Here is a 14,399-nt window from a genome sequence, read left to right as displayed (position 1 = left end):
TATTGTAAATTTACGAATTTATCCTTGTTATTAAAAAATATTTGAATAATGAATTATGAATTTTTGTGTGTGTAGGTTTGAATTAATTAATTTTTTTTAATATATAATATTTATAATTACTTATATTTTTTAATAAAAATTAAAAATATAATAGAAAATATTTTTGTGTTAAATTGAAATAAAATTATTAAATATATTAAAATTTATAAAAGTAATATTTATTATCATATTCATTTATTATTTTATATACTATATATATTTTGTTAATATTATACTTTTTATTTTATTTTATTATTTTCATTATTTATAATTGTATGTTGTCATTAATAATACAATTAAATATTTTTTAAATTATAAATAAATTTATGTGATATTTAATTTTGTACATTGTCATAAAATATATGCATAAGGGTATTTTAGTAAAATACAACCATTCTACATAAATCCCCACAAATCTCTTCATTTTGTGAAGAATGAAAAAACTCTTCAACCTCTCCCCCACTCTTAAAACCATAGAAATAAACACAAAAAACACCCGCTCCCTCCTTATACTGGGAAGCAAACACATCCTAGGGGAAACACAGGTGGAGTAGAGTCTCCATTCACATTTTTTAATTTTAATTTTTATTACTATATATATTTAAATATAAATTCATGTGTATTTTTATGTATGAGATATATGTTATTGGATTTCAAGAGATTTGAGTAAGGAGAGAGACAAAATAAGAGAAAAAAAATTAAAAAGTTATTTTGCATTCAAAACTATTTCTGATTAACTGTTTTAAATGGGAAAATCAATTTCTCCATTCTATTGAGAGCTAAGTAACCACAAGTAAAATAAAATTAAACAAATCTCTCTACTGTCACTTAATTGAGAACAAATAAAATAAAATTTTAAAATTAAAAAACTACTTATTTAATAAAGAAGAATATCAATTTAAAACAAAATATTGCTTTATTAACTTTTAAAACTATAAAATTTCTAAATAATTAAAATAAATAAATAAAATAAAATATTAAATAAAAATAATAATAATAATTTATAACAGTTAAAGTAGAGAATCCTAAAAATATAGATTTGAAGAAAAGAAAATTATATATTTCTAAATCCAAGTGACAATAATAACGAACCCAAACTGTAAAAGCAAACCGGATCCAACATATCGGGTCAAACCGATTCGGATAAATCTTGGTTGTTTGGGCTTTTCTTCTCTGCCCTAACACTGTCTGGTTTTTTTGCTTCAGAAATTTCTTGCAGGATAATCGCATGGCGTTGTTATTCAAGGTATGTCTTATGCTACACCGACAATTGCGTAATCTGATTAAAGAATTTTGTGTTTTTTTTTTTCTATTCGCTAATTTTCTACACTGGTGAGTGTTGTAGGATCCGTCGAAGCTTTCGGCGTATCGAGATAGAAGATTCCCCGGAACGCAAGAGGATTTTGAGCATGCGCTTCTGACTTCAACCACCGTTTACGTTGGGAACATGTCGTTTTACACGACGGAGGAGCAAGTCTACGAGCTCTTTACTCGCGCTGGGGAAATCAAAAAGATAATTATGGGTTTGGACAAGAACACGAAAACGCCCTGTGGCTTCTGTTTCGTATTGTGAGTATCCATTGCACTTTCAATTGCAGCTATTCTGTATTAGTTGATGGTTCTGTCTGTGAGTGTGTTTGCATGAATGTATTATTTGACAGATATTATTCTCGTGAAGATACCGAGGATGCTTGCAAATACATAAGTGGGACGATACTGGATGATCGTCTCATTCGTGTTGATTTTGATTGGGGGTTCCAGGATGGAAGACAATGGGGTCGAGGGAGGAGTGGTGGCCAGGTGAACATCTCGTGTGTTGTGTCTGTGTTTCTGGGGCTGCCTTTTTTTGTTTCTTGGCTAATTGTAAATGCTTCTGTTGATTTGTGCAGGTCCGGGACGAGTATCGTACTGATTATGATCCTGATATCCTTTTAGTTGTTTAGTATTGATTTATTTGCAGTTTGCTTTCTTGTGTGATTTGTTGTTTGGTTGATTTTCTGTACTACATAAATGTGGTAATTCTTGATGGTCAAAATGCTGTAATAATACCAACATGGGTGTGGAAATATAAAAAGTAACTGTCTTGAAGCATGTGATAAAGGGTGCGTATAGAAGAGTATCTGTTGGGAGATTTTAGTCCCTTAGATGAATTTTAGCATCTTGAAAGATTAGTCTTTGGCTGTCATCCATTATACATCCCCAGTTCAACATAAAAAAAGATCTAATAGTTTGCGTAGTTCATGATTAATATGCAGAATAGGTGTATATAATCTAGTTTGCCTTAGCTATTATAATCTTCTCTAGTTTTTCATGCTCACATAATAGAGAATGCATTAATTCTGCTATGTTTTCAGTGGATTCTAATACTCTCGTACCTTCAGTTGCTCTTGAACTTGAAATTTTAGTTCAAAATTATTCCTGAAGAATGTGATATAGTAGTTTTTATACTGTCTTTCATCGTTTTGATTGGTGGAGTTAGAGATAAGTTAATAGTAGTCTGCTTTTAGTTTCCTTAATTCTACATACGTAGAGGAGGTTATGGGAAGCTGGTCCAGAAAGAGTTAGAAGTACAAAGGCAGCTTGTAGATTATGGCACTGGTTCTTTGGGTTCTTTTCCACCAGTTATTCCTAGTTCTTGTAAGTGACTCCAAACTATACTTTGCACAGGTCCTCATCCATTAGGACTATGTCTGCTTCAACATTTCACTTGTTTTGAGATCACTAAAAATTTAATTCAAATATATATTTTTCATTTAGTTGGTTTTCGGATTGCTAAATTGTACAGGACTTTAAACCTAATTGTTTTCAAAGATATAACTAGAATGCTACTATGCACTCTGCTTGGAAAATGAAAATCATTCAAAATTGCCCCTCGTTTGCATATGATAACCAAAATACCATTGATTAGGAGGGTAAAAAACTTAATCAGTAGTGGACACATGGCAGACATATTGGGCAGTTTGTATGTGTGTATAGACATAGTTGTCAATAGCACCAAATGGCAGCACTTTGCACAATCACGCTGCAGAGTGGCTGGAGCATGCTACAAGAGTTGAATAGTGTCACACTTTGATGTAGCTGCCATGCGGCTGCAATAACTGACAAACTAGTGGAAAAACTAGCTGGAGTGGGTCACAGAAACCTATTTAAACTATGAAACAACATTATTTACAACATTTCCAGCATGTCCAAGAATTTTTTGGCCAGCTGTGACAGTCGACCATCCCCACTCCCCAGCCTCTGCTGTACATTGTTTCTGACCCCTTAAACCTCTGGCCATTTCCTAGCAAAATTAATTGTTTTCACCTCAATAACTTGTTTTTGAGGGTTGGTTCTTCAAGTGTTTTGGCACTTATCAATACATAGATAAGGAATAAGTAATTCTAACTGGAATGCGTGTCCTTTTATGGTTTAATGTTTTTACTCATTGGCCATGCTTCTTTTTTCATTGCTATTTGGGCCTAACATTGTAAAGATCTGTTAATATTCAATATGAAGAAATTACAAAAATTGATACTTCAATAGCCAATATCATCCGCATTCTATTTCTCTTCTGATGATTAATGTCCAGTTCAGTTTATATAATTCAGAAATTCAAATTCATTGTGGAGAACTAAGTTGGGTAGTAACATAATGGCTTGCCTGTTGAGTATGCTATGAATTAAAGAGATATCAATGATTTTTTTGCCAAGTTTTGGTGCTTTTTTATTGGAATATACTTCTTTTTTATCTTAGTGGTCCTTGGCGTATTTTCGTTCAACATGCAATTAGATATTTTCTTCAATTTATTAGATATATACTTTAAATCTGAAGAAAATACTTCCATTCAGGTGGGGTTACCAGCTGTGTTAGTCACATTGGAACCAGCCTTCCCTAGTTCTGTTGATTGCCTTTTTTCCGTTACCTGATTTCCTTGTTCATTTTATAATTTCTGGTGATCACCATTTGCAATGACTTTGTATTCATGTGAATTAAACCTTCAACAATTTTACTCTTGCAGATGGTAGACACGGTGGAGGTCATGGTCACGGTCATGGTCATGGTGGTTCTCATCGGCATGGTAGAGGTAGTTTCATAGTTTCATCTAAATGCAATCTCATGTCCAGTGATTTTTCTAGAAACACTTAGAAGTTTTGATGATAAAAAAACTGTTTTACCAATGAATTTACTGTTAATATAAATTTCGTTTGCCTCTTTGACATGATAGATTACTATAGAAAGAGACACCGAGATGATGATCGCCACACACACGAGTCCTCAAAAAGAACTTCTGATCACGACTCTCGGAGGAACACTGACCATGAATCCAGACCGGTATTGATTTGATTCTCTACAAATCTGAATGATACTTACGATGCTTGTATTATCACTTATTCTCGTAGTTTTTGTCATTTAATTTGTTTCTTATCGATTACTTGATTCGATGTGGCAGGAAAAAAATCCACGGTTTCGTGAGAGTGGTGATTCTGACGATGACGAGGAAGATGATAGAAAAAGACGGGCTTAACCAGAATTTCATTCTTGGTCATGCTTATTTATATTAGAACCTTTCTGCTGACATGATTATAAAGGTGTATGTTGTCGTGTATTATTTGTTGCAAATTGCAAAGGTGTTGCAGTTAGTTTAACCCTGCTTGAAATTCTAAGCTTGACATGACAATGCTATTTTGTGTTTTCTATCAATTATTGTCTCAATGCTTTTGGCTACCAACATATTAATCAGATTTTGTTAACCTTTTTCTAATCTTGTGCTTCTGTGAATTGGTACTTGCATGAAAAACATTTAGTATTTTAGCCAATGAATTGTTGAGAAAAATATTTGGCTTAAATTCATTTTGATCATTTAGTTGTTCAACGTAATCTTGCTTTGTATAACAATTATTTAATCCTTCTATTTTTAAACTAAGTAATTTTGATCCAACATAATATGTAATCAATTTACTAATTTTAATGATAAAATTTGTTTAAATGTATTAGTACGCATTATTGTTATTAACATATTGAGTGAATAAATAACTAGTACTTGCATGAAGGCACTCATGTGGCCTTCTAAAAATAATTTTACCTCTGCAATTTGTGCACCTCTTTAAGCGCCTAAGATTAGTGTGAATAGTGTTCTTGAAACCACCCTTCAAATGCAAAGCAAAGAACCTTGAGAAAAATTACATAAGAGGATGTGCTTTTCTAATTTAGCCTCGATTTTGTCTTTGCGACACTATTTCTTTTTTCATTATATAATTAATATATAGAACATAATATTAATATAATACAAATAAAATAATATTAAATCATCTAAATATAAATATAAACTATTACATAAATTTAATTAACAAATATCTAATGATATTATTAATAAAAGAAAATAATAATAATTAATAAAACTAATAATAAAATTTTTTTTATATAACCAAGCATATATAATTATTTATAATAAAAATTTATGCAATAATAATAATAATAATAATACTATTTACAATTAATATAATTTTTTTTCTAATTATAATTTTTAAATTTATGAATATTTAAATTATTTATTTTTATAGAAAAATTTATTATTTTTATATATATATTGATAAATTTACATCTGAATATTTTTTCTTTTTTATCTGAAAATAATTATTTAATAGTATCGAAAATAATTTACAAAAAATATATCATATTTCATTATTCAAATACTTTTAAAAACAAGGATAATTTTGTAATCTTACATTTTACTCATTTAAAAAAAAATCAAAATTGTTCACAAAGCTATGTTGCATAGACACTGACACAAATACTAATACGACACGGATACAAATACGAAGATACGTATAATCTTAAAAATGTAGGACACGGAAACACGAATTTATATATTATATAAATTGACAATAAAGATTTATGTGTATAAGTATGTTTTAATTTTTTTTTTCTTAGCAAAAATATGTTTTCATGGCTGGTTCAAAAGCATTTCTCCTTTATTTTTATAATCATATTAAAAATTTATACAATAAGTTTGAGTTTTAAGAAAATTAATGTATTTCCCTTTATTAAAATTGTGTTAGAATCATGCTAGAATTGTCAAAAGTTCGATAAATATTTTTGGAATTAGACACTTCATCGATACGTATCCTACGAGTGTCGTACGAGTGTTGGTGTCCAATACGTATGTTCGACATGAACACACCATTTTTTTTTGTCGACAAAGAATAAAAATGAACAAAAAGGGGACACTTTAAGGGTGTCACAACCCTTATACAAATACCATGTTGCTAACCAAAGCAGGGAATATCCAAAAACAAATTACATCAGTACCCATACCAGAAACATAGGCAAAACTCCCTGCAGAGGCGCCTAACAAGGCTTAACCTGCTCAAAGATTAAAACATGACAATTACAGCATAGCACAAATCAAATTTGGGCTCCAACCATCCTACGAGAACCTGGTTGGGAGAATTCTTTACCCTAAAGAAAGTTTAGATCAACAACAATTCTTGCAAAACTAACCACAATGTTGATGTTCTAAAGTGCCACATGAATAGGTCAACTGTCGCACCTAAAAGTTGCATACATGTGGAAGACACTTGCTTCCAACAAATCCATCCCAACCCCACACTCCAACTTCCAATTGTCGCCATCACAACACCAGATCAATTAACTATGAACATGTCTCTTTCTCATACATCTCCCACCCTCCAATTACGTTGTTGCATTACTCATTTGGGTTGTGAACTAGCGCTAACATCTTCCCTTGATCTCTTCTTTCCCATAAGGTTCACCTAAACCTATGCTCCCCCTTAGTCCCGCACATTGACAATTGCTAAACAACACCTAAGCCACAAAAAGCAACAAAAAGACATGAATAGCGCAACAACAAAACTGGATGGAAGAGAAAAAAGCTTCCAAAAATTCCCAAAGAACAAATGCTCCAAAAGCCTCCAAAAAAACTTTATGCAGCTCACACCAGTTGGCCCTTCAATTAATATAGTTCCCAGTCTGCATAAAAGTATTGTTGTTATGACAACCTGCAGTGTCCACTGTTACACCCTGCAACATCCATTCTAATACAACTAGAGAACCTCTTATATAACCAACCACTTAAAAAACCTTCCAAAAACAACAACATCCTACAACAACTTCCAAAAGAATCCACAATAGCTTTGTTCCAATGTTTCAAGCAAGACTTGACAACTAATCTTGACACACTGCAACCTGCAAAAACTTGGCATATTTAGCTGATGTAGGTAATGGAAAATCACAACATCACATATCCTTCACTCCTTGACCCTTGCTAATTCTGCAACATCCGAATTAACCATAAGCCTACTCATTATTGCTGCAACGTCCCTAGCCCAACACAACCCTAGATAGAATACCCTGTTACAGGTTTTGGTCCGCCCAAAGAGTGGGTCTACTTCCCCCACCTACAACACCCACTTGCCACGCCATACCTTAGACCAAAGATGATCCATATAAACCATTGTAAAGGCGTAATTGGTTGGCTCCCTTCTTGATCAAAGGGTTAAAATATGCTTCGTCAGAGTTACCTTTCCCAATTACGTGCAACTTTTAATGCAGAGGACAGGATTCAAGTGCCAATCTGAAAACATGAAATTAAAGACGTGGGCCCTGTGTTTCAACCATAGCCACGTTCTAAGTTGAGCCAACTGGAAAACTTCTTCCTCATCAGGTACTCCTTGTTTAAAAATGATCTTGTTTCTCTGATATCAAATACCCCTTACTATTGCCGCCCACATATCCTTCCACCAGGTTTTGCTTGGAGTTCATATGAACCAGGTGAAAGTTCTCAAAATGAACCTTTAACTCCTTATGTTGAACACCCAGGGTACCTATCCGTCTAAAACAAAGTGACCAAACTCGCTATGCGCTAACACATTCTAAGAGTTGGTGTTGAGATGTCTCCTTTGTAGCCATGCACATCTCACAAACAAATGGACTCACTAACACTCCTCTCTTAATCATGCTGCTTGGTGTTGGCATTTTATCTAAAAGAATCTTCCGAGCAGTGGTTAAAACATTGGGAAAAGCTTTCACTTGCCACAACTGATTGAAAATACTAAAATCTTGACCTATGCCATGGTTGTGTGGCCATTCATAAGTTGATTTGACTGAGAACTCCCCTGTGGTATCACCTTTCCATATCTGCTTGTCCTCTTCCTCCCTCTTAATAGAACTCGTATAGATAAACTTATGCATTTATTCCTCTTGTATAAATTCCTAATCAAACCTCTCCCTTTTCCACCTTAGCCGCCAATACCATACCGACCATTCCCATACTCCAACCTCTCCCATTGTCCTCCCCTGGTCCAGAGATAGAGAAAACAACCTAGGGTAAAGATTGATGAGCTTATTGCTCCCAAGCCAGGCGTCCTCCCAGAATTTGACCTTATCACCAAAACCTGCTTTCCATTGCACCGCTGATTGAAACCACCCTTCTTCTACACCCTCCCCGCATATCTTGGACAAGTCTCTCCACCACCAAGATTGAGGTTTTTCCTGTGACGGTCTTCGACCTGATTCCATACTATATTTTGATACTAAGATATCTTTCCACTTCCCTTGTTCATTACTCAGTAACCGCCATTTCCACTTAGCCAAAATAGCACTATTAAACATTCTGATATCTTTGATCCCCAGTCCTCCTTCCTCCATCGGTTTGCAAACAGTCTCCCAACTTAACCAAGCAATGGACCTCTTGTCTCTTCCCCACGCCCAAAAAAAGCTTCTTTGGATACTAATGATTCTGTTATACACCGAAGTCGGTGCTTTAAACAATGATAAGTAGAAAATGGTTAAGGTCGTTAAAATCGATTTTATGTAGCATATCCTTCCCGCCAGCGACAAGAATCTTCCTTTCCACGCACTCAACCTATCACTTAATTTATTCAGGATAGGCTCCCAAAATGACTTCTTTCTTGGATTACCTCCAACTATTACTCCTAAGTATTTAAAAGGTACCATCAAAAGAGTACAATTTAAAGAATTTGCATATAAATATTGAGCACTCCTTCAACATTTATGCCAACCAACTTGGATTTGTTGAAGTTGATTTTTAACCCGAAAACAATCTCGTAGCACCTTAGAATTGCTTTTATAGAAAAAAAACATTATAATAGGAATCTTCGCACATGAACAAGGTGTCATCAGCAAATTGAAGCACACAAACTTCAACCTCATTCCTCCCTACCTTTACACCATTCAAGAGATTTGCTTTAAGAGCTTGTCTTACTAGCCTAACCCAGCCTTCTACAACAATAAGAAAAAAAAATAGTTCTATATGGTCTCCCTGCCTCAACCCTCTTGTTGGTCTAAATTCCTCTGTAGGACTTCCATTGACCTCCGTAAAAACAAGGAAGTCCCACCTAACTGAGTCGTACGCCTTTTCATAATCCACCTTTAAGCAGAAGCCTCTCCTCTCATGTCCCTTTAACTCCTCAACGACCTCGTTGGCCACAAGAACACTGTCTAACATGCCTCTACCCTTAATAAAAAGTCGACCAACTATCATCAATCACCAACGATAGCACCTCCTTGATCCTACACAACAACACCTTAGTGATAATCTTATAGATAACTCCCACAAGAGTGATAGGCCTGTATTGGGCTAAATTTGTGGGATTTCTCACTTTAGGTACTAAGGCTATAAATGATGCATTGCAACCCTTCAGAATGCACCCGATTCCTGAAAGGAATGCACAACTTCCACAATATCCTGCTTAAAAGAATCTCAATTATCCTTGATGAAGTTGAACCCATTGGGTCCGGGGCTTTTTGAGCCTTCACATTGCCGTACTGCTTTCTTTATTTCTTCCTCTGTGAAGTTAACAATCAAGCTTGCACTAGCCTCCAAAAACAAAGTCTAAAACTCAACATTCCTAATTCTAACCCCATAATCATGTGTCGCCTGAAATCTATCTTCAAACAACTTTTTGGCTTCCCTACGGACGAAATCTGGTTCCTCACTCCATAGACTGTCTACCTCCACTCCTTTAACTTCATTTCTAAGTCGTCTCCACCTAAGCATTGAGTGATAATATCTTGAATTTGTGTCACCAAACTTGAGCCACTTTTCTCTCACTTTTTGTCTACACAGGGATTCCGTCTTGTTATCAACTACCCTTAATTGGCTTAACAACTCCATTCTTTTCAACTTATCATCTTCACCGAGAGAGTTGCTATCATCTTGATTGTCAATTTCCTCCACAATCCTCTTCTTACTTGTGTCCATGTAACCAAACACATCTCGATTCCACACCTTTAAGTCTGCCTTCAGGATTTTCAGTTTATCTTTGAACCTGGTTATACTATTTCCCTCAACACAGTAGGACCTCCATTTATCCCCCACCATTTCCTTGAACCCAGGCTCTAACAACCAAACACCAATAGTTCTGAAGGGTTTTGGCCCCCAATCTCTAACCAGAGATTCACCACTATGGCACATTGGTCTGACACCACTCTCGATTGGACGCATTGCTAACACACGGGCCACTTTTGGATCCACTCCTCCGAAACGAGCACCCTATCTAATCTACTATTCGTTGAACCATTTGCTTTGAACCAAGTGTATTTCTTTCCTATAACTGGTAATTCCACTATAAAGTTCCTCTCAATAAAACTGTTAAAACCCTTGATTTCATTCTTTTTGTTACCCTTTACACTGGTCCCTCTCCTTTCACTTTCATTTCTGACAACACTAAAGTCACCACAGAAACATTAGGTTAGGTTCTGATGTGCACTCTTGATATTCGACAACTCCTCCCACAAGGCCTCCTTTTTATTCAAGTTGCATGTAGCGTATATATTGATGACGACACAATTACTCTTAGACATGATATGTTGCCCAAATAGAGCCATGTAACCCTTTCCCACCGTATGCCTATCATAGCAGAACGTATCTTTATGCCACATAGTTAAAGTGCTCCCCGCACCACTAACACCTTCATTATGAATCCACCCAACCTTACTATCTCCCCATAGAGAAAAGCATCTAAAATCCACCCAATCATAAAGACTCAAGTTGGTTGCCCTCCTCTAACTTCTTCATAATCTCCTTATTTGTATCTTCCATCCATCCAAATTCCTCTATTATCTCTTCCTCATTCTCGCGACATGACATCCCTAATTGTTTACCCACTTTCCACAATTTATTTGGTTCATCCAAACTTCCATCCTTCCATAATCTACTGTTATACAAAATAATATCACCTTCAGAAAAATCGTTTGAGTTGGTACTTAACCTAGAAGACGAACTAATCTCATAGTGTAGGGACCCTACTTCTCCTTTAGATCTCCACCGTTTCTAAATTGGTATCTAATTAGCTACCAATATTTTAACTACCAATTATTTAGATTCTAAATTTGGTAGCAAAAACATTGGTAGCTAATTAGATACCAATTTAGAAACCATTTAACAATAATAGAAACTAATTTAAAAACCATTTTATTTTTTAGTTTTTAAAATGATCTCTAATTTAGTCATTATAGCAACTAATTTTTTTTTTTTTTTTAAATTTAGTTTATATTTCATGATTTTCTTGTAGTGTTTCTTTTTCACGTGAAAGTGATCTTAAAGAGCAAATATAGGATTATGCTTGTGTCTCAATATTTTAGTAAAAATATATTACATTTTTCCTCTTTTATATACGGTAATAATTTTTATATACGGTAATAATTTTAAGGGCATTTTGAAATTTTTATCATGTTAAGGATTTTTTTAATAATTTGTGCTATTTTTCCTTTTATTTTTATAAAACTCCATTGTCACTGAGACTTTTATTATATTAGACCCTGTTTGGGTGATTTTTTAAGTTTAAAACATAAACCAGTTTGCAGCTCTTAATTTTGGTTTCCCTTTTTCTTAGTTTAAAAAAAAATCTTGAGTCATTGGCTGATATTTGGAAATGCGTGCTAGAAGATGAGTACTATCAATCAGCCTTATACAAATTGTTTGAAAAATAAAATATTAATAATATCTTTCAAAAATATAAAAGTTATTTATTTGTTGTTAAAATAAATTATTTGATTCAAAGATGTCATTTTTCTCTAACATGGTTAATTACCGTAGAAAGGTAAATACAATTGAATTGTCTTTTTGGATGAGGTAGGGAGAGAAAAACCATTTTCAAATTAAAGATGAAAGTAGAATTCTTCAAAACTCACTTTAATAAATTATTTTATTTGGGGTTTATGTGGTAAAATTTGGTGGGGGAAGAGATATATGTAGTTTGACTTGACATGTATTATTGAACGATTTAATTAGTCTAATAAATTCTAGTCATACAATACTAAACTCTGTCTTATCTTAAAAGTTATTAAATGACCTACTTACTCCAATAAATTTTAGTTTGTGTAATAATAAACTCTATGATATGTATTTTAAAGATATTAATATTACATTAAAAAGTAAATTTCAATTCAATTTTATAAAATGAGTTTATAAATAAGATAGAGATTTAAACACATTTATATATTATTAAATATTTTTATTTTATTTTTAATTCACTTTTAGATCTTCAACCCATTGTATATAATATATAATATATATATATATATATATATTAATTACTTATGTCATTGAACCATACCTTTTCCATTGGAGTTTCCTTATGATACCTTCATACCCACCATAACACAAGAGTAATTGCAAAAAGAAAAAGAAGCAAATTTGAGTGGTAAAAGAGAAGAAAAAGAAAAGTGAATGTTGTATTTGGACAACTGGCATATGTGGTCTGTGGCTCAACTAACATAAGTGAAGAAACATCAAGAGAGAACTGCAAGTAAAAGGTTTTTAATCTGAAATAGCTTCTCCAACTTAGAATAATATAAGACTGAGGTTCCAAAGGTTGAACCCCTTTCAAACATCCTCATGTTTATGTATCCTCTTTGATACAAATTTCAAATAAGTTATGGTTATTGATAATAAGGATAAAGAAGGAATGAAAGAAGGAATGAGAGGCATAGATTTTGTGATATAATATAGGAAGGCATTAAGTTTTGTGCCTTGAAATTGTTACATGAAAACAGAAAGTTATACAGTTTCCAATTGGAAGTACTTAAAAAAATATAACCTCACACTGCACAAATGATAACACTGAATACTTTCCATCACTTTGATCCGCAAAACATGAAACTGTGCAAGATCAAGGATGAAACGAGAAAGTAAAGCTTAACAATTATCTCACAACTTAGTATTTTCCTTTCAATGTGTAGGCCTTGTGTTTCTCCCTCTCTCACTCTTTTACCAAACAAAAATACAAACAAAAGCTAAAAACACTCAAGGCGTGTAACCTTGTTCTTCCTGCTGCTTCTCGTACTCTTCCATGGTGTCAAACTCATTTGGATACTGACTTTTCTCATAGTAACCTTCATTTTCAGCAGTACTCCCTCTCCCTGATTCGTACCCATTAAGGTTATAATTCTCATTAACAGTGTTCACATTATAATAGTACTTACCCTTCTCCAGGAACCTTGTGTCACTCATTCCTTCTCTCTTCCCCTCATAGTTGTTGTTGTTGTGGTAATTTCCCTTGTCATTGTAGTTGTTGTTAGAGAACCGGTCGTTGGAGTTGCTTGCGTAGCCACCGCTGTATGTGCTCCTGTACTCTTCATTATTGTTGTCATTGATGCTTAACTCTTCGTTGTTGTTGACATTGTTTCTGAACTCTTCATACTTGTTGGCATTGTTTCTGAACTCTTCATTATTGTTGTCATTGTTTCTGAACTCTTCATTGTTGTTGGCATTGTTTCTGAATTCTTCATTGTAGTTGACATTATGTCTGAACTCTTCATTGTTGTTGTTGCTGCTGCTGCTATAGAATTTGGTTTTGGGGTAGCCTGTTTTGTAGCTCTCATCATTGAAGTCTTCATTGAGAAGCTCAAAGTTTGTGGTGGTGGTGGTAGGAGTCTCCTTGGTGGGAGAGTATTGGTTATAAGAGGCCCTGCCATACAGACCATAACCCTCTCCGCTTTCTGAAAATTCAGGCTCCGGTGCTGGCCCGGATGGTATTGTTGACCCAATTGCTTGTTCAACCGAAGGTGCTGGTGCTGATACTGGTTCGAGTGCTGGTTCTGGCGCTGGTGCTGATACTGGTTCAAGTGCTGGTCCTGGTGCTGATGCTGGTTCAAATGTTACTGGTCCTGGTGCTAACGCTGGAGATTCAACTTTAGTTTTGTGGAGAGGGTCTTTGACATTGTAGATGGTTCTGAAATGGGAGAACAAGCTGAAAAACTTGGGTTCTCTGGCTTGAATTTGGGGTGAGACAAGAAGCAGGAAGAGCAAAAAGAAAGATAACAGGTTCCCAAAAGAAGCCATGTGTGGAATGAAAGTGAAAGGTAGTGAACTTGTTGGGGTCATTTTATAGAGA

The 14,399-nt window shown here is 34.2% G+C and overlaps 2 protein-coding genes across 2 annotated transcripts; one reads left to right on the top strand and one right to left on the bottom strand.

Annotated features, from left to right (window-relative positions):
* The first annotated feature begins 1,124 nt into the window (after nt 1-1,124).
* LOC137835444 (nuclear cap-binding protein subunit 2) lies at nt 1,125-4,783 on the top strand. The gene is made up of 8 exons (XM_068643962.1): nt 1,125-1,285; nt 1,385-1,608; nt 1,701-1,839; nt 1,929-1,962; nt 2,566-2,676; nt 4,040-4,105; nt 4,247-4,353; nt 4,472-4,783. Exons 1-8 carry the CDS (start codon nt 1,268-1,270, stop codon nt 4,544-4,546), a joined length of 774 nt encoding a protein of 257 aa, XP_068500063.1. The 5' UTR covers nt 1,125-1,267; the 3' UTR covers nt 4,547-4,783.
* Nucleotides 4,784-12,984: 8,201 nt separating this feature from the next.
* On the bottom strand, nt 12,985-14,399 carry LOC137835440 (protein E6-like). The gene has a single exon (XM_068643954.1). The coding sequence runs from the start codon at nt 14,387-14,389 to the stop codon at nt 13,310-13,312; it is 1,080 nt and encodes a 359-aa protein (XP_068500055.1). The 5' UTR covers nt 14,390-14,399; the 3' UTR covers nt 12,985-13,309.

The sequence above is a fragment of the Phaseolus vulgaris genome, chromosome 5 (assembly GCF_000499845.2).
Source record: "Phaseolus vulgaris cultivar G19833 chromosome 5, P. vulgaris v2.0, whole genome shotgun sequence".
Taxonomy (NCBI): Eukaryota; Viridiplantae; Streptophyta; class Magnoliopsida; order Fabales; family Fabaceae; genus Phaseolus; species Phaseolus vulgaris.
Note: the sequence above shows the minus strand (reverse complement) of the source record. Positions and strands in the feature narration are given on the sequence as shown.

What these genes read in the sequence shown, in the direction of transcription:
- LOC137835444 (XM_068643962.1), top strand. An exon ending in TGTGGCTTCTGTTTCGTATT is followed by an intron (nt 1,609 to 1,700) that starts GTGAGTATCCAT and finishes ATTATTTGACAG; the next exon opens with ATATTATTCTCGTGAAGATA. An exon ending in TCGTACTGATTATGATCCTG is followed by an intron (nt 1,963 to 2,565) that starts ATATCCTTTTAG and finishes AATTCTACATAC; the next exon opens with GTAGAGGAGGTTATGGGAAG.
- LOC137835440 (XM_068643954.1), bottom strand. Translation starts at nt 14,389, where the DNA reads ATGACCCCAACAAGTTCACTACCTTTCACTTTCATTCCACACATGGCT.